The sequence below is a fragment of the Amia ocellicauda genome, chromosome 8, assembly GCF_036373705.1.
Source record: "Amia ocellicauda isolate fAmiCal2 chromosome 8, fAmiCal2.hap1, whole genome shotgun sequence".
NCBI lineage: Eukaryota > Metazoa > Chordata > Actinopteri > Amiiformes > Amiidae > Amia > Amia ocellicauda.
In genome coordinates this window covers 11905045-11919283 of record NC_089857.1, presented here as the reverse complement: position 1 = coordinate 11919283, position 14239 = coordinate 11905045, and the positions used below count along the sequence as shown (strand labels likewise).

The 14239-nt window shown below is 40.4% G+C and overlaps 1 protein-coding gene across 2 annotated transcripts in view; it reads right to left on the bottom strand.

The window, feature by feature from the left end:
- The window catches only part of zfr (zinc finger RNA binding protein), a 25802-nt gene extending 12755 nt beyond the window's left edge, over positions 1–13047 (bottom strand). The window contains exons 1-9 of one of the 2 annotated variants that reach the window (XM_066712041.1): positions 12954–13047; positions 12664–12745; positions 6085–6367; positions 4878–5067; positions 3829–4065; positions 3237–3478; positions 1963–2163; positions 949–1261; positions 151–347 (exon numbers count right to left, since the gene is read on the bottom strand). In XM_066712041.1, the coding sequence (XP_066568138.1) occupies positions 151–347; positions 949–1261; positions 1963–2163; positions 3237–3478; positions 3829–4065; positions 4878–5067; positions 6085–6367; positions 12664–12745; positions 12954–12990 (1782 nt within the window). In that variant the 5' untranslated portion in view covers positions 12991–13047. The remainder of the gene's footprint in view (positions 1–150; positions 348–948; positions 1262–1962; positions 2164–3236; positions 3479–3828; positions 4066–4877; positions 5068–6084; positions 6368–12663; positions 12746–12953) is intronic. The other variant, XM_066712042.1, reaches the window with a different exon arrangement.
- Between the last annotated feature and the right edge of the window lie 1192 nt (positions 13048–14239).

Below are 14239 nucleotides of genomic sequence, written 5' to 3'. Positions count from 1 at the left end.
CTACCATTCAGCAGCTCTCATTTGTAACATAGGGGCAAACCCAACATGATCAGATCAGCACATTACCTTTATTCACTTTCAATTCTTATACTGAAGTGTATATAGGTAGGCAATGAACCTTAACTTAATTAAAAATAATCACGACTGTACCTCTTCCACATAATCGTGGCCAACAGGCTGGACATCACTCTGTAGAGCTGCAAGGGCTGACTGTGCGGAGAGCGGCTCCGGAGTCGCATCGGTTTTCATCTCCTGGCTTGTGCTCACCACTACAGGCGGTGCTGGCTTCGACACATCAGTTTTTACATCGTCCATCTTAGGACCGGTGGTCTGCAGCTTGTTTCCTCCTGCATGGCAGAGTGGGAAGAGAAGACTCGGTGACCCTCAATTATAGAACAGAACAGCAAGTTTTGGGGGGGGATGAATTAATAAACATACGAGGTGGATTTTAAACCATCTATTCGATCCTCATTTAAACGGGTTGGGTTCTGTGTGATAAGCACATGTTGGTTAATTAATTCAATCGTTAAATAGAGGCCCTTTGTTAAAGTGATTTAAACCCCCTGATTTTTTACATGTACGTCAATCTGTAATAATTTATGCAATTAAATACTTTCTCTGGATGGAACAAGCCTCATTTAGCTGGCAGAAGGCCAAGCAGAGCAGTGCTATTGCAGTAGGGAACAGGCAGTAATTTATTAAATTTAACAGTGCCCTAGAAGGAAGCCTTATTTAAGCTTAGAGCATTACTTAAAGACTATTCACCTTGTAAAGTATTTGGATTGCTGATGGTGATAAGCTGGCTTAGAGAGGCTGCTACGCTGACCACTCCAGCAGACTGATTAACTTGGTCAAAATTAACCCATAGTGAAAGAAAGGGAATGTCTAAACTGGATTGGTACGATGAGTCCACACAGTCTGCCCATTGCTGAATGCCTGGATACTTACCCACAAAGTTAATCTTGGGAGTCGCCACCTTCTTGACCGCGGCAGGATTGACTCCAGAAGAGACCATGGTGGCGGTTTTGTTCAGCCCTGCGCTGGTAGCTGCACTGCTCACAATGTTGACGGGCTTCAGGTAGGACGAGGACCCAGCCGCAGCAGAAGAGGCAGTGGTGCTGCTGCCACTGCTGGCACCGGTGCTCACAGCTGAACTGGCCGACTTGCTGGAAGCCGCAGTAGTGGACGTGGATGTCTGGGTCACCACACTGGGCTCAGTAGATGGAATCGGTTTCCCAAGCTTGGTGTGTAACTTTACCACCTATTTATAAAAAACAAAACAAAACAAAAAAACACAAACATCATATTTAATATTTAAATACACTGGGGATTTCCCTCATTTTCTCAAGGTTGTACATTAAAGAGATGCATCTTCTCCACAGGAAAATGTATGTCAAAGACTCACTGCATGTCAGAGTTTCAATCCCAAAGGCTAGTAGTCTTCAAAACCCAGAGCACATTAGTGCAGTACTGTCCTGATCTTTAGATTTTTTTTTAATTCATTATGACAGTAATCCCCACATCTGAATGGCATTACACTTCTAAGATTAGTGGGAGGCATGGCAACATTACACTAATGGATAAAATCTAATCTGAGGGAAAATGTATGCAGTGCAATCATTCAGACTGGGGAAAATAAAATAAAATCACATTAGTTCAGGGTAGACTGTCTGAAAACGGAAACCTCTCCCTTCAGAGAAACCACAGATTTAAAAATAAAAAGCATCTCAAGACAATTGATAAGGACGAATCACACTTGATCCAGTTATACTTAAGGCACTTCAAATACTGAGACAAGGGGAGACTTACTCTCACAGGTCCTTTTGGTGCCTCTGCATTTCTGAACAGTGTTGAAACACAGAACACCTTATCAAATAAAAGTGTACTTATAGCAGATCTTAGATCGTAGTCTTGACGTTTCGTACATTTCATTGTACATCTTTACAGCAATGATAGATTTACCTTCTGGTGCTTGGCTCCCCGGATGTGGGCAGCATAGGCGTCCGCCCCGGTGCAGGACACATCGCACAGCTCACAGCGAAGCTGGTTCTGTGTTCCCCGGGCAGAACTGCCGCTGCTGCTGCTGGTGCTGCTGCTCTGGGACACCTTGAGAGCGGCTTCTTTCTTCTTGTGCTTCTGTCCTTCCAGATGTTCTTTATAGGTCTTAAATCAAAACATAGGGAATACTGTTTTATTGTTTGAAGTATTTTACATTACAATAAAAACATTCATTCAAATTTTAATACTTTTAAAATCAATTCTTAAAATCACTTAAATTTTTTTAAATCTTTGTGATTTAACAAAACAAAATCCTAAACTTCAAATAAACAAGTGCACAAAACGACAAAACAAACGTGATTAAAGCAAACTGCTAACCAACATAAAAAAGTCAAATACATTGAAAATAACTGAAAATGCACTGGACAAAATAAAGAAACAATTAAAAAGGAAAAAATAAAAAACAAACCAAAACAGTCCAATGCATTTAAAATTAAATCCAAAACGGTCAATGTATTTGACAAAGAAATGTAACAAAAACAACCCAAAAAACAATCAAACTAGTGTTTTTAAAAACAACTAAATCTTTAAAAAGTTAAAATTCATTTTTAAAAGTCATTTTAAAATATAATCTTTCATAAAAGAATTAAAAGATCTTGGCTCGGGCTCCAGCAGGGGGAGATGGTCGTCCCCGGAGGTGGGTCCCATCAAAACGTAGGGAAGGTATAAGTCACAAATATTTGAACTGCTGTAAAACTATTCAGTTAAATACTTAAATAGAAGGCTTTAGTAAAATACTCTTGCCAGTTTCCTGCGGTTTGGAAAAATTACAACTCAAATTTGTGCGTCTTGAGGGATTACTGTATGTGCATGGGTCCCCCACATTTTTCCTAGTGCAATGCAGCAATACAGGGAATTGCATGTGACTGTTCTTCCTTAATGCAGGGCATGCCCTTGTCAAAAGCAGTAAGGATACATGTGACTTTAAATGCCATTTCAATTATTAAGAGATCACATGGTAGGAGAGAGAGGGATACCAGTTGCATATTCAGCAATGTGAAGCTGAGCCAAAGAAACAAAAGCAAGAGCAATTTAACATTAACCCCTTGCTGAACAAAATGGGAAGGTGCAATAATGTCAATATCTGTAGATGCACTGAAGCCTGCAAAAGTGTTTTGGGCCAAAGCATCACCTTTATTTATATAGATACACACACAAACCACTACCAAGGAACACACCTGAGGTCCAGCACAGCTTATTTTACACACATCACAGTAGTGTATCTGAGGAGGCTTGGGGGGCTGTTTTGGCTTGAGCTGCTTGTTCTGGAATGGCGTCTTCTTGGTGAAAGTGCTTCCTGTCCAGGCTGCAGTGGCTGCCACTGCCGCAGCCGCCTGTTTCTGTTGCTGCTGCTGTTGCTGCTGGTAATAGGAGGAGGCAGCCGAGTACACTGCCGCTTCATAACCGGAATAGGATGTGCCTGGGACAAGGGGACACGTCTCAATATGGGTGGGGGCAAAAGCAGGGACAAACCGAAGTACAAAGCCAGGAGTCAATGGAGATTTCCCGGACACACAAACACCATTCAAAATATATACATTATCTTCTAGGCAGTAACATCGGAGTTGTGATAGCATCAGCAAGTGGTCACCAATAAATGAGGTATTTGAAAACAGGTAAAAGACAGACCATAGATGCATACTATAGCATCTAAAACATACCTTAAAAAAGTAAAAAGTCAGAGTTGTAGAGGTTTTCAAAAATCTCAGGCACATGCAGCTGCCACCAAACAGGAGCCACCCGCACAGTGAACTAAAGGAAGAGACTCACCAGAGTAGGTGACCGCAGTGGTGCTGTAGGTAGGGCTCTGGGAGTACGACGGGACTGCAGTGGCGGCTGCAGCCGCCGCTGCTGCAGCCGCCACTGGCTGGACAGTGGAGGATACTGGGTAGATTGAAAATGTGGTGGTTGCTGGACTTGGAGTAGCAGGCTTGATGGCAGTCACCTGCCTAGTTTGCTGGGTTTGTGTGTACTGTGTAGCCCCTTGACTGTATCCAGCTTTTGGGGCTAAAAGGAAAAAATATACAGATAAGTTTGCCAGAAAAAAAAAACTGAAAAATCAACACTATAATGCACTACTGGAATTTGTTTCTGACAGAAGTAAAACCCATGCCAAGCGGTCAAGCAAGTTCAAGAATTTACTGAATCAATTGCCCTGGATTTGATACCATTTTTTACATGCATTGAGAAGTAGACTGTATATTCAGTTAAGTACTGTAAAATAGAAGTCTCATTTAAAAAGCTCATAAATTCAAGCAACCACTCAAAAAGATATTCATGATTTGTCCTATGGACCATTTAGATTCTGTCAGGAGAGCACAAGTCAAGATTATAATTATCCATTTCAAAAGCTATAATCATCTCCACTGTAACTACACAGTTTAACCTTCAAAACCAAAGCCACATTGTCAGGTGTTGAAGCCAAAACCAAATTTCTAAAGCATTACAAATTTGCACATCTCAGTACAACATTATCTTTAAATGGATATTGATCTGAAACCCACTTTCAAATATAAGGATTATACTTAAAACATTTGTTGGACATTTAAAACATAAAAGTTAGAAACAGGCCCAAGCACATCACATCTTGGCAAAATAGTGTATTTTCCTAAAGCATTCAGTAAACTGCATGCATTCAAACAGATTTGCGATTTTCACACTTAGCAGAACATGCAACTATAGCACTTAACCTTACAGAGTTCAACAATTAAAATACTAAGTACTGCACAGAAATCATCTCACTTAATTTTAGAAACATCTACACAAGTTTTAAAAATCAATAAATGTATAAAAAAAGGGGGAAATAAAATTGTATTGACCTTGGAGACTTTTCTTCCATGACGAATCCCAGGATGTGTTAAGCGTACCTGTGTGATAGTAGGAATCAGCCACAGTGGGTTGTGGCTGGGCAGCTGCAGCCACAGCCGCGGTAGCTGTAGGCTGCTGGTAGTATTGTTTACTGTCATAGGCTACAGCCGGGGCTGTGGACCGCACATAGGAATAGGAATCCTGAAATAACAGGGAACAGAATCTCATTAAGCTGTACTAATACAGTGAAAGAGCCAGAAAGCTTTCAATTCAGGGATGGAAAGGGTTAACTTATCCATCTCTACATTTTGGTCTACGTTCCCTAAGCAAGGCAGTTTAATGAGAGCTGCCACCACATCCAATGAGAAATATATATATGGTGGGGAACTGTGCTTTTAAAAAAAAAAAAAAAGATCTATCCTTCTTTCCATTCTCCACAGCTACGATGGCAATAGCAATGAGGAGACTACAATGAAGGTTAGCGCTGCTTGAATCTGAGGGCAAGATTGCACTAAGAAACGAGGGGAGGAAAAGGAAAGGTTCTTCCAGCTATAAGGCAGAAGTGTCATCTAATAAAGAGGAGGCCCTTTATTCGGAGGGAAGGGGAAACAGCAGCTTAATTAGGTTATGGAAAAATATTGTAAATCTTTTCACAATTGAAGGGTTGAAAACATGACTGCCAGTGGCAAACACATCACTCATGGAGGGAAAAGTTTCCTTTGGACAAAGTACATTTAGTGGAGAGGACTTTAACAGAACCCATTACAAAATAAAATAAAATCAGTCACATGATTTGGGTTATTGAGTGCTGCTTGAAGGATTATCAAACCTATAGCCATGAAAACTAGAACTATGTATCCATCTGATCACATAAAACCAGGGTCAAATAGTTTTACAAAATGCATCCGATGCCGGTTTTATGTATATCATTGCGGCTACTGAAATAAATAGATGTGCCACATGGGTACAGATGACCATTCTTCTGTTAAGCATCCAGATTATAAAATAGCACTAAATCAACCAAGTCTATGAATGACTGAAAAAGGAAGATACCAGCTATTTAGGCAGTGCCTTTTTACACAGGCATACAGCTTGTACAAAAAGCTTGGTTGTGTCTAAGAACATACTTGCAGGCCACCCATGAGCCTCACACACTTGGGAGCTTGGCATGTCCAGAGCATCAGAATTTCGTTTCCCGTTGCCAAATCATCCCATTACCTGGTAATTCTGCGAGGTGACGGGTGGGGGAGGCGGCGGTGCTTCCTGCTGCCTCTGTGCATAAGCATATTCAGTGGCAGCATGTGCGGGCTGGTACCCTCCGTAGGCTGCAGCAGTGGCCGCTGCTGCCACTGCCACCGGGGCCGGCCGGGCCACAGCCACAGTGGCAGCTGCTGGGGCATAGGCAGCAGTCACCGTGTGAGCAGCGACTGGCGCCTGGTGCACAGTGTAGCTGGCCACTGTGGTGGGGTGAGTATAGGCTACCCCAGCAGTAGGCTGTTGACTGGGAAGAGAGGAAAATAAAGTGTTAGAGAATGTACCAGTATTAAGATTTGCAGAACAGATTAATTTACCAATTTCATTTTCGTGCCATCTTTTGGCATCAGATGGGCTGCATCAACCACCCAAAAAAAAGTGGGAGAGCAGATTACAAATCAGGTCTGCTTGAGCACAATTATAATTTTGGAAAGAAACGTCTGGTGAAAACACACAAACATCTAGAGTCATGACAGACTGCCTAGCGTATACAATGGGGTACAGAAAACTAACCGCATTAAAAGGGCATTTCAAAACTATACAGACCAGGGCAAGTGCTGTCCGTACATGGCCACAAAAGTGAAAAGACGTTCATGAATATTCCACGCACTCTGCTTGCACATTGGACTTTACATTACTAAATAACGCAATTATAAACTCTTCAAATTAGAAGAATTTGAGATTAATCTATAAATGGAAGGATTTAAAACAGAAAATCCCATTCCATTGTAGACAACTATTTATTGTGGTCTAATTCCATAAACTGTAATAGGCTTTATGCCACTGCACTGTAAGCAAAGTGATTCTGAAAATTGAATATTAAACACTATTGCATTCATTGCAAATGTATAGACACTGAAAATAAAGGTGCATGGTACAAAAACTATTCAGAATGGGAACCAAGTTGCATAGAATATCTAGGTTTTCCCAAAGCGCTATTCAAAAATCGGTGTTGCCTGGTCAAAACGAATGCATGAACGGCAAAAAAATACTGTTTTATTGGTAAAAGTATTTCACATTTCAAAAATAAAAACATTCATACAAATTTTAATACTCGTGATTAAAATTTTAAAAATCAATTCTTAAAATCACTTAATTTTTTAAAATCTTTGCGATTTAACGAAAACAAAACACTAAACTTCAAATAAACAAGTGCACAAAACAAACGTGATTAAAGCAAACTGCTACCAACAAAAAAAAGTCAAATACATTGAAAATAACTGAAAATGCACTGGACAAAATAAAGAAAATTAAACGGGTAAAAATAAAAAACAAACCAAAATGGTCCAATGCATTTAAAATTAAATCCAAAACTGTCAATGTATTTGACAAAAAAATATAACAAAACTAAACCAAAAAAAACAAACTACTAGTGTTTTAAAAACAACTAAATCTTTAAAAGCAGTTAAAATTCATTTTTAAAAGTCATTTTAAAAGGCAATCATTCATAAAATGAAAAGATCTTGGACTCGGGCTCCAGCAGGGGGAAATGACCGTCCCCGGAGGTGGGTCCCATCATGGGAACAGCAAAAAAAGGTAAACTAAACAAGCACACATGCTGCGCTCCCGTTCACCACTCCCCCACTCATTTGCTAGAGCTAACCCCTGCTCGTTCTCTGTAACTATGGTTTAAAGTACACTTTAATACATCATTTTAGTACTTAACAATTCTAAATAAAGCTCTTCCAGGGAGGATAACACATAAGGCAGCAGTCTATGGATTCAGCAGTAATAAACCATTTGAAATAAAGATCTAAACAAATAAATGCCCTTTGATAGCAAAAAATACTAACCAGAACATGTTTCAGATCTTTAATTAGCATAGTTACAATATAAAATTTAGCACCAATTCATTTGCCTTTTGTTTTTCCTAAGATAACAAACAAAATGCATGTGCGGTGTAAGTCCTGACCCATTTCTTGATTATATTGTATGCCTTAGGCAATGGAATTTGTTAACCAGATTAAACAAAATTATACAAACTGCACAAAGATCCCTTGTCCAAGAGACAAATTAACAAAAATGTTAGAACCGAGACCCAATCTTTTCAAAATCAAATCAAATAGCTCACTGGGCTTGCCAGGTAACTACTGTATGTTAATAATATAAAACATTGCAATGGAATAAACGTTATTACAATAATCCTCATCTGGGATCCCAAGACACCAACAATTAACTGATACAGTTGGTGGAACAATAATTGTGCACTAACTAGAAATTCCCACTGGACTGGATTTGTTTGCATGGGGCTAGTAACTGCATGTAGCTAAACACCTACACCATAGATCTACCCCAGCTTAAGGGCTGCAGGCAGCCCTGTGTTAACCAGACCTTTCAACAGTAATTGGATTGCATCTTCTGTGTTGAGCAGCACCTCCTCCCCAACACCACATTTATCTACATTTGCACCTGGATTTCCTTACTAGATGTGGCATTTTACTGCCCGTTTGCATACATTCAAACATACAACCTCAGCATAAGCTGCAGTGCACTTTTACCTCGATCAGGCCCTGGGTATGAAAATGTACTTCTACATAATCTATTAAAGATGACCCATCTCTGAGGAGGTTCCATGAATTATGTACAGGTGTGCATATGACCCCCTGCTGTCCCTTGCTAGCTGGGCTCAAAGCTGAATGATTCAGCCCTCTAAACTTCACACCTGGTTTAAAAAAAAAACAGCACTGCTACTACTTCACACCAGGGTCAGCCTACTCCATGTCAGCTCAGATGACCATATGGCTACACTAATGCTAATTCCATAATGGGCTAACAAAGGCAAAATCAGGTTCCCTGGGTAAGGGTGTAGAGGAGACAGTAATGCTATTGGTAACACTACAGCTACACTAGTCACCTTTTTCCATAAGTGCTGTGTTACACTACAGGAGGTACTGTATCATAATGGAGCTGAATGCATTAGTTGTGTTACTGGATGTTTTCTACACCACCTTTAACCATTATCAACCCGCATGCAGAATTCTGTACTGCAGAAAGAAAGAAAAAAAAAATACAATTTATATAAACAAAGAGGCAATTGCTTCTAGTATCACTGTGTTGGTATTTTTCCAAAAAGGAGGCAGCCATTCAAATAATGACAAAGGACTAACCCCTGCCTTGAATAATTAAAAGCTAAATTCTCAGCCCTTCTTGCTAGTTGCCAGTGGAAATGTGCCCCAAGATCACCACTACATTATTTTGTAAGGTCCATCATATGGCCTGAATTAAAACAATTTCATAAGAAACCTAAATCAAAAGGTATATTTTCTGAAAAGGTCTATAAAAGTATACAACATTTAAAAGTTACATTTAAATGGAGACATTTAAGCCAATTAAAAAAAAAAAAGTCTTGGTTAGGGGCAGTTAGGTCATTACTAAATCAAACATGTTGAAATCCATTAATCCAAAAATTGAGCATTACACATCTATCAGAATGAACTGAGAGAGGAAAAAAGCGAGACCAACTTGTTTTTCAAGTTCTTTAACAAGCTGAAGACTGAAGAACATGTCAAGGTTAATCGTGGAGTGCTTCACAGGTTTCAACAGGCTAAGTGTGAAGTATATACATTATCTATTTGTCCTCTTCAGTCAGGAGTTCATAAACAAGTTAAATTCTGTACTAGTTATGGTAGCCTCAAAATAATGTATGCACAATGTATTGCATACATTGACATGAAAATTAATACATTAAGCATTTCAAATACAATTTAAATAGAAACATTTAGCAATAAAGAGATGGCATTTGCAGTGAATTCATAAAACTCTTGGGGCAAAGATGTACATCAGAGATATTCAAAAAGATGCTTTTGGAAATTAATTATAATAAAGGCATGTAAAATATGCAGTTGTGCATTACAAATGAGAAACACAGCCCATTAAGCATACTAAAAAGGTAAAAAGTGAAATTTAAATGGGCTCTAAATATGGCCTTTGTCCTTCTTTATCACAGCCAGCTGGCATGAGACAGTGCAGGATACAAGGCCTGACTGCTAATGCTGCTAACATCTTTGGCTCTGGATGAATTTACACATTGTGTAGTAGAAAATTAAGGTATCGTACATTGTTGAATACACATAACAGTGCTATTAATTTAGACAGCTCGACTATATCCAGAAAGGGGAAAAGGGATTGGCAGAAAGTAATTCTTAGTGTACAATATTGCCTGGAGATAGTTCTACAATTGTGCAAGCTTCACAAACATGCAATGAATCCAATCACATATTATAGCCTTTACATGACCATTCCACATGGGCTTTTATACACATAAAAAAAAAATATCTTCAAGCATTAGGAATACAAGCAATTACATGAAGTGAAACTGTAGATCTCGTTACCAGGAGATTCCAGGATCAAGTCTGGGTTTTCACAACAAACTGCTACACATCACTCCAGTTGTCATTGTACATTCCCCTCCCCCACCTCACCGCACCGCACCCAACCCCCACTTCCCCAGCAAAAAAAAAAAAAAAACCCTGATGGGATGAGAACCCTCTCAACCAATGAATGGTTAAACATAGTTGTTTTCCAGATGTTCAACGAAAACCTTCTCCCCTTTCCGAAAAGTGGAAAAGTGTACTGCTTATTTGACAATGAAGCCATTAAAACGGAAAAGCTTAAATTTAGGTGAAAATGAAAACCGGTGGGTCATCAGATTGGCAGAACCGCAGTGTCTGGGAGAGGGTCCAAAGATTTGTACAGACATTGTTGTCCTGATTATCTTTACTCAAAGCAGGACTGAGTTTAAACCCCTCAACAACTTGTCCCGTCAAGCCAAACAGCATCCCTTCAGAGAAAGATTCGATTTCACCTTCTCTACATGTTAAGTGTCAAAACAAACACCCCCCCAAAAAAAAAAGAAGTTACTGTAAATCCATATTGGAAGCTTAAGGCTGAAAACTGAAATGATTACTATAAAATCCAAAGTACACATTCTTCCTGAATAGACCTGGTTGCTTAGCAAGAGAATCAATGGCTCTCATTGGGACTGTGTACAAGACCCTGGCCAATTTGGTGCTAAGCTCTCCCCCATCTCTTTGCTACACCGAAAGATACACCCTTCTTATACAGGTCGATCAGGATTGGGTTAGTTTTACATTAAGAAACTATGACACAAACTATGCCTTATTTCCTGCAGTTCACCTGCACCGAGTGTCTGACCTGACCAGTAAAGCATTTTGACGTTTCCATCTCCACCTGCTTGGTATTTTTACAGAACAAAAGAATACCATGACTAAAATCACAAAAACCTAACATTTAAATTGATTACACTCAGCCTACATGAATCAAAAACAGGATTGATGTACATAGAATATTAAAAAGGATTTCAATTAAAATGTTTATTTAAGAGATAGTGGACATGATTTACATTTAACAAAAACAATTATTTCAAGTTATTTAACGAATGGTAGACAGGATTTAGAGAACCAGTGAACAGTTGTGTATGATGTTCATAGTCGATTAAAAATACAAAGTGAAAGCTTTCTGGAAGGGCTGGGTAAATCTGAACAAATTACAGGGAATTAAAAGAACTCGCCCTCTTTTTTATTTGGTAGTCTCTGTCATGAGGCAGACATAGGAAATCGAGGTCTCTAGATACACAGTGTAAGCACACCCGATACTGTATATTGACAAAGTAGCCGTGTCAAATCTAGTGGTGTTGATTTAATCAGTGATAACGTAATTACCTGCTAAGAAATAGAGTAACAGCTCATATTTACCACGAACAATACAATGCATAGCTAATTCGGCCGGACAGCCAGCTACACATAAGCGCATTATCTAACGATTATCCGCTTACAAACAAAATAAAAATGTTACATGACTACGGTGGCCCAAACGCAACAGAACCGCGCTCAAAAACAACAAGATGCGGCCACACAATCCAGAAGCTGCCATTCCCATCCTAAAGCCCCTTTGTTGGAGCATCTGCCACTTTATTGCGACTTCCCACTGCAGGACGACCCAGCTGGGGTACAGCACTGTAAAACGATGCCACACACAAACTGTGGGGTCTGTGCGAGTGTGTGCTCCCTACCCCCACCCCTCTCCCCGTACTATTTCTGTTTTCAATCATGCATTAAAAACAGGGGCCACGAAGCCCACGACCAGCGTGCAAAATCCACAGCTACCGCAAAACGCGCAGCGAACTATGACACGCCAACATCCATTGATCCGTAAGCAGCGCAGCAAAATCAATTTGGCTCATGTATTAATATCAAACCAAAAGGTACAGGTCAATTAAAAGCATGCATCAGAACAACTCTGTCAGAGCTGCCAGACGTCGGAGACATCCGTCACATAAACACACGGAGCACACGATCCGGCGACCCCAGCGCGTCCCGGGGACAATGCGCCGCCGCGCAGGGAGGCGAGGTGCCGGGCAGCGCTTCTGTCACAGACCCGTTTTACTGCATCGCCCCCCCGCCCCGCCGCGCCGAGGAACAACAACCGCAGTGCGAGCGGCCGTCCTCCATCACCGGCTCCGCACGGCTCCATCTCGCACCTCACCCCCAGTCTCGAACACCGCACCCGGGCTGAAATGCTTACCCATACTGCGCAGCACCACCGTGGGTAAATCCAAAGTAGTTGCCGGTGGCCATTTTGGCATCTTCACCTAGCCGGCTGGGCACTGCGGAGAGAGAAGAGACATGGAGGCTGAGCGCTCGTCGGCTGCCGTGCAAACCCTCGCACAACACGGAGGACAAATTAGACCCAAACAAGGCGCAGAGGCTCCATTTACCACCCCATCCTGCTCAATAAACACCTTAACTCTTATATTGTGTGGTTATTTACGCCCACCGTGCACTCTTTCCCTAGTTTTATTTCAATTTACTCACCATAGGTGAAGGAGACTACTGGGCATATGGGAATCATTGGGTTCCTGTTCTCTGACGAACTCTGACTCTTCACCCGTCCATTATATAGCAGAAGGTCACGCCAGAAAATGGCGACTACTACACATGCGCAAAAGCACAAGGGCTCACGGGGGATGTAGTTTTCAAACCTATCGGCAAAGCGCGAGATTAATTTTCAAGGTCGAAGGGTTCTGCAAAAATAACCATATTTAACCGTATTGTGCGTGTCTGAAATACATCTAGTAACATTTTTCTAATATAAAAACATGCAGACCATTTTGCTGTTAATAATGACAACAGAATAGTTTCATTTAAATGGAGGTTGCCCCTAATAATAATGAATTAGTTTAGTAGCTGTAATATAATAGCAGGTATGTATCAATATGTGTATTATTGATAATCAGGTTTTTGTTTTTTACCTTTCATAATATGCAAATATGAGCCCCATAAGGAAAACACAGAGCTTATTGGCATCCCAAGAGAACAAGAAATGTCATACAGAAGAAAAAAGTGTAGTAAGTGACCTAATCCAACAAAAATGTCTTAATAGGTCAAAAAATGATACATGAGAATTAAGTAGATACACAACACAGAAGTGGGGAACATATAGGTATAACAGAGTATCCAGAACGTACATTACAGTACATGTATGCATCGAGCTTGTCCTTTTGCCGACAATGTTGAGTTGTAGGCTACCCTACAATTCCTAAACTACATAATGTAATGTCACTGCTTTTGACATGAACAGAACTTACCTGCCTGCAGCATGTCAGAACCTACCAGTGAATCATTTAAGAAACTAACATAAGAGCTTAAGATCAATGAAACAAAGCACGCACACGCACACGCACACGCACACGCACTTTAGGTAATGCTGTAAAGGAAGAATGCTTTCAAAAATAGACATTAATAGATTAGATTTAATCAATTAACAATGCAAAGTGAATGAACAGAAGAAAAGTCTACATCAAATCCATAAAACAGCATCAGTTCTTCTAGGTACACTTGCACACAGTTTTTGAAGGAACTCGGCAGGTAGGTTGGCCCAAACATCTTGGAGATCTAACCACAGTTCTTCTGTGGATTTAGGCGCCTCAGTTGCTTCTCTCTCTCCATGTAATCCCAGACAGACTCGATGTTGAGATCAGGGCTCTGTGGGGGCCATACCATCACTTCCAGGACTCCTTGTTCTTTACGTTGAAGATAGTTCTTAATGACTGTCGCTGTATGTTTGGGGTCGTTGTCATGCTGCAGAATAAATTTGAGGC